Source organism: Cicer arietinum, chromosome 1 (assembly GCF_000331145.2).
Source record: "Cicer arietinum cultivar CDC Frontier isolate Library 1 chromosome 1, Cicar.CDCFrontier_v2.0, whole genome shotgun sequence".
Taxonomy (NCBI): Eukaryota; Viridiplantae; Streptophyta; class Magnoliopsida; order Fabales; family Fabaceae; genus Cicer; species Cicer arietinum.
In genome coordinates, this window is record NC_021160.2 from 18,748,975 (window position 1) to 18,755,055 (window position 6,081).

General features: G+C 35.7%; 1 protein-coding gene across 1 annotated transcript; it reads right to left on the reverse strand.

Moving 5' to 3' along the window:
- Positions 1-5,071: 5,071 nt before the first annotated feature.
- Positions 5,072-5,849, reverse strand: LOC140920210 (uncharacterized). The gene is made up of 3 exons (XM_073368125.1): positions 5,715-5,849; positions 5,471-5,629; positions 5,072-5,390 (listed from the first exon to the last, which is right to left on the reverse strand). The coding sequence occupies exons 1-3, from the start codon at positions 5,847-5,849 to the stop codon at positions 5,169-5,171; spliced, it is 516 nt and encodes a 171-aa protein (XP_073224226.1). The 3' UTR covers positions 5,072-5,168.
- Positions 5,850-6,081: the final 232 nt, after the last annotated feature.

A 6,081-nucleotide genomic window follows, 5' to 3' on the forward strand; every position in this document is an offset into this window, starting at 1 on the left:
CTTTAGCACCTCTTTGAGCTCGATAAACTTTTAAGGCACTATCGAATGAATAAATGTGATTATTAGAGCATGAACAAACACATTATATATATATATATTACTGATACATGTTGAGTTTGTTTATAATAATGCATGATCCATGTTGAGCTTGTTGATGTTATACTAAAGTGCATGTTGAACTTGTTGTAGTTAAATGGATACAAACAAAGATTTAGAAGTTCAAAATGAAGAAGTTGGCACCTCTAAGACTTACGAAAAAGAAGTCAAACGTGGTGCAACTATCATGCAGAAAGTCATTAAAGCAAGGAGTAATGGCATTAAATTTGAGGTATACTATATATACTCTGTTTGCTGTGTGTTTTTTTATCTTTTTTTAGGGTTTAGGGCATGTACTTACTATATGAGTTTATTAGGTTGGCTGGAACGAGAGTGGTCAGCCAGTTGACCCCAACAGCTCCATGTTTGTAAGCTACATTGGGGCTGTTGTTCGTCAAAATGTCCCAATAACAATAGACAACTGGAGAGATAAGGCGTTGAAGGATGCCAAAGATATCATCTGGAATGACATTCAAGTAAATATTTTGATCTACTCTTTTGTCATTTATAATTTTTTTTCTGTAAAATACATTACTTATAATTGTTTTCATTGCAGACCACTTTTGTTCTTGATGAGGAACGAAAGTCATATGTTTTGAGAGTTGCTGGGAAAATCCATCGTGGATTTAGATCCCATCTCTCAAATTTCTATCTAAAAGATAGAGAAGGAAACACAAATGCTGAACCTCCAAAGATATATCAACATTATATATCAAAGGATGAATGGAGTGCATTTGTTTCCAAACGTTCTGACCCGGCGTTTGTCGTAAGTTATTAATTTATTAGCATTTGTGTTTTATTATTCATATTCGTAGCGTATTTTAAATTTTTACACAATTGCTATTTTTTTTTTATATAGAATATTAGTAAGGCAAATCGCGAACGGGCAAGCAACCCAAAACACCCATACAAGAAATCACGTATGGGATATGCACGCCTTGAACAACAAATTGTAAGTAATTAAACATCACTTTTATATAATGAAGTAATTTGTATTATAAACTATAGTGTGTAACTAATTTGTATTATTTTGTTTATGATTTTAACGAATAGAGAAAAGACACCCAAGCCGATCAACCCTTGGGTCGTCATATCTTATGGAAGGAAGCGCGTGTTAACAAAGAAGGAGTGGTTGATAATGAAAATGTCAAGAAAGTTGTAGAACTTTGTGTAAGTATATTATCACTTTAATATTTTTTAATATTGTATTTTAAAAATGCTATTGAACTTATCTTTTTAATGTTACATGTATTTTAGGAAACTATTGAACAAAGTTCTGAAACTCAAGAGGGCAACAAGGATACGTGCAGGGACATTCTTGGGAAAGTGTTTAATGTCCCTGAGTATTCCGGTCGAGTGAGGGGGAAAGGATTTGGCGTAACTCCCAAAAGCTTTTTTCCTCAAGAGAAGCGCCAAAAACCTTCCAACGAGGAAGTATTAGAGAAGCTCAGAATCTTATCGGAGCAAGTGGCACTCTTGGTGAATACGAATAAAGACAAGCAACTTCCGGTTCAGCTCCAACCTGAAATACAAATGGAGAGTGAAACCGGGAGTTGCAACGTCGGTTTGAAGAGTATTCCCGAGGTAATTAATTACTTACTACTTACTTGCTTATGTAATTACTTATGTATTAAACAAACTTATATATTAACTGTACTTATGTTTTAACTATTGATGTAGGGTGTCACTACATGTGTCCTATACTTGTCCTCGCCGACTCAACGGAAGGTGGGAAAAGGAATATTGTACAATACTTCGGGAGAAGTATTGCACAATATTCCGATCCCCGCGGGCCATGTCAAAGTATCGCCTACGGTTGCTTTCGAACCAACTGCACCGTTGCCCATACCGGACAACGATGGAGATATGAAGTTCTTAAGCGACGCTATTGGCAGTTACGTGGCATGGCCCACACACCTTGTTGCCCTCGAAAAAAAGATTCCCAAGGACAAATCAGTTACATCTCCCGAAAAGGTTTGTCACATTTATTGCCTAAGGTTTTTTATTTTTTCAGATTCAATAAACTAACATTTTACCTCATTTTTGTAGGTCCAAATAAATAAACCACCCCTACAGCCAAAAAAAGGCAGCAGACCTCAAAAATTGGAGGTTAATAGGGCTGCCAAACTACAAAGGCTGGAGGGTAATAAAGCTGCAAAACTTGCAGCAACAAAAAATCTGGATCGGGGAAAATCGGTCGCTGCTGCTGCTGCTCCTAATAAAAGTCAGCCACGCCTTGGTAAATACGGGGCGTGTCTTGACATCCAAATAAAAAGGAACATGGGCAGCAGCAACGATTCGCCCATTGTACAAATGAATCAAGACATCTTTGGAGATGAGTATATTGAGTACCTCGAAAAGGAGCAAATGTACGATCTTCTCGAACATAAGGAGCTGAGTGTTACTGTAATCAGCTTGTACATAAGGTAAAAAATACTTTTAATTGCATTTATTTGTAATTAATTAAATGTATTGGTAATTAATCTAGTTTAAAATTTTCATTGAAGGTTTTTGTACGAGAAGGTCGTGTGCACGAGGAAACTGTCAAATAAATACTCATTCTTGTCTCCGCATAAGATGTCGATGTTCAAACTCGATCCAGACAATGTAAAACACTACATTGTAGATATGTTTTTAAGAAATAAAGAAAGTGATAAATTGTTCTTGGCACCATATAATTCAGGGTACGTAATTTTATCTTTTTTAATTGATGAGAATTTAATTTATTAGTTGTCTATAAACAAAATTGCTTAACCAATTTTTTGTTGTTGTAGGGCACATTGGGTGCTATTTGCAATCAATGCGGTCTCTGAAGTGATATACTATTTGGATCCCGTGCACGGCGATTACACCAATCACCCCGGAATAAAGAATATGCTCGACACGTAAGTAATATTCATTTATTTCTTACATATATATATTTATATATATATATATATAAATATATATATGTAAGAAATAAATGAATATTACTTACGTGTCGAGCATATTCTTTATTCCGGGGTGATTGGTGTAATCGCCGTGCACGGGATCCAAATAGTATATCACTTCAGAGACCGCATTGATTGCAAATAGCACCCAATGTGCCCTACAACAACAAAAAATTGGTTAAGCAATTTTGTTTATAGACAACTAATAAATTAAATTCTCATCAATTAAAAAAGATAAAATTACGTACCCTGAATTATATGGTGCCAAGAACAATTTATCACTTTCTTTATTTCTTAAAAACATATCTACAATGTAGTGTTTTACATTGTCTGGATCGAGTTTGAACATCGACATCTTATGCGGAGACAAGAATGAGTATTTATTTGACAGTTTCCTCGTGCACACGACCTTCTCGTACAAAAACCTTCAATGAAAATTTTAAACTAGATTAATTACCAATACATTTAATTAATTACAAATAAATGCAATTAAAAGTATTTTTTACCTTATGTACAAGCTGATTACAGTAACACTCAGCTCCTTATGTTCGAGAAGATCGTACATTTGCTCCTTTTCGAGGTATTCAATATACTCATCTCCAAAGATGTCTTGATTCATTTGTACAATGGGCGAATCGTTGCTGCTGCCCATGTTCCTTTTTATTTGGATGTCAAGACACGCCCCGTATTTACCAAGGCGTGGCTGACTTTTATTAGGAGCAGCAGCAGCAGCGACCGATTTTCCCCGATCCAGATTTTTTGTTGCTGCAAGTTTTGCAGCTTTATTACCCTCCAGCCTTTGTAGTTTGGCAGCCCTATTAACCTCCAATTTTTGAGGTCTGCTGCCTTTTTTTGGCTGTAGGGGTGGTTTATTTATTTGGACCTACAAAAATGAGGTAAAATGTTAGTTTATTGAATCTGAAAAAATAAAAAACCTTAGGCAATAAATGTGACAAACCTTTTCGGGAGATGTAACTGATTTGTCCTTGGGAATCTTTTTTTCGAGGGCAACAAGGTGTGTGGGCCATGCCACGTAACTGCCAATAGCGTCGCTTAAGAACTTCATATCTCCATCGTTGTCCGGTATGGGCAACGGTGCAGTTGGTTCGAAAGCAACCGTAGGCGATACTTTGACATGGCCCGCGGGGATCGGAATATTGTGCAATACTTCTCCCGAAGTATTGTGCAATATTCCTTTTCCCACCTTCCGTTGAGTCGGCGAGGACAAGTATAGGACACATGTAGTGACACCCTACATCAATAGTTAAAACATAAGTACAGTTAATATATAAGTTTGTTTAATACATAAGTAATTACATAAGCAAGTAAGTAGTAAGTAATTAATTACCTCGGGAATACTCTTCAAACCGACGTTGCAACTCCCGGTTTCACTCTCCATTTGTATTTCAGGTTGGAGCTGAACCGGAAGTTGCTTGTCTTTATTCGTATTCACCAAGAGTGCCACTTGCTCCGATAAGATTCTGAGCTTCTCTAATACTTCCTCGTTGGAAGGTTTTTGGCGCTTCTCTTGAGGAAAAAAGCTTTTGGGAGTTACGCCAAATCCTTTCCCCCTCACTCGACCGGAATACTCAGGGACATTAAACACTTTCCCAAGAATGTCCCTGCACGTATCCTTGTTGCCCTCTTGAGTTTCAGAACTTTGTTCAATAGTTTCCTAAAATACATGTAACATTAAAAAGATAAGTTCAATAGCATTTTTAAAATACAATATTAAAAAATATTAAAGTGATAATATACTTACACAAAGTTCTACAACTTTCTTGACATTTTCATTATCAACCACTCCTTCTTTGTTAACACGCGCTTCCTTCCATAAGATATGACGACCCAAGGGTTGATCGGCTTGGGTGTCTTTTCTCTATTCGTTAAAATCATAAACAAAATAATACAAATTAGTTACACACTATAGTTTATAATACAAATTACAAGTGATGTTTAATTACTTACAATTTTTTGTTCAAGGCGTGCATATCCCATACGTGATTTCTTGTATGGGTGTTTTGGGTTGCTTGCCCGTTCGCGATTTGCCTTACTAATATTCTATATAAAAAAAAAATAGCAATTGTGTAAAAATTTAAAATACGCTACGAATATGAATAATAAAACACAAATGCTAATAAATTAATCACTTACGACAAACGCCGGGTCAGAACGTTTGGAAACAAATGCACTCCATTCATCCTTTGATATATAATGTTGATATATCTTTGGAGGTTCAGCATTTGTGTTTCCTTCTCTATCTTTTAGATAGAAATTTGAGAGATGGGATCTAAATCCACGATGGATTTTCCCAGCAACTCTCAAAACATATGACTTTCGTTCCTCATCAAGAACAAAAGTGGTCTGCAATGAAAACAATTATAAGTAATGTATTTTACAGAAAAAAAATTATAAATGACAAAAGAGTAGATCAAAATATTTACTTGAATGTCATTCCAGATGATATCTTTGGCATCCTTCAACGCCTTATCTCTCCAGTTGTCTATTGTTATTGGGACATTTTGACGAACAACAGCCCCAATGTAGCTTACAAACATGGAGCTGTTGGGGTCAACTGGCTGACCACTCTCGTTCCAGCCAACCTAATAAACTCATATAGTAAGTACATGCCCTAAACCCTAAAAAAAGATAAAAAAACACACAGCAAACAGAGTATATATAGTATACCTCAAATTTAATGCCACTGCTCCGTGCTTTAATCACCCTTTGCATGATAGTTGCACCACGTTTGACTTCTTTTTCGTAAGTCTTAGAGGTGCCAACTTCTTCATTTTGAACTTCTAAATCTTTGTTTGTATCCATTTAACTACAACAAGTTCAACATGCACTTTAGTATAACATCAACAAGCTCAACATGGATCATGCATTATTATAAACAAACTCAACATGTATCAGTATATCTTAAAAAAGCTCAACATGCATTCTAATGATTACAAAAATTTAATAACATCAATACCTGAATAATGATGGTTCGAAGAAAGACGAAATGCAAAGAAAAGAGGGTTTGCAGAAAGTTCACAGAAATATGGTTCAC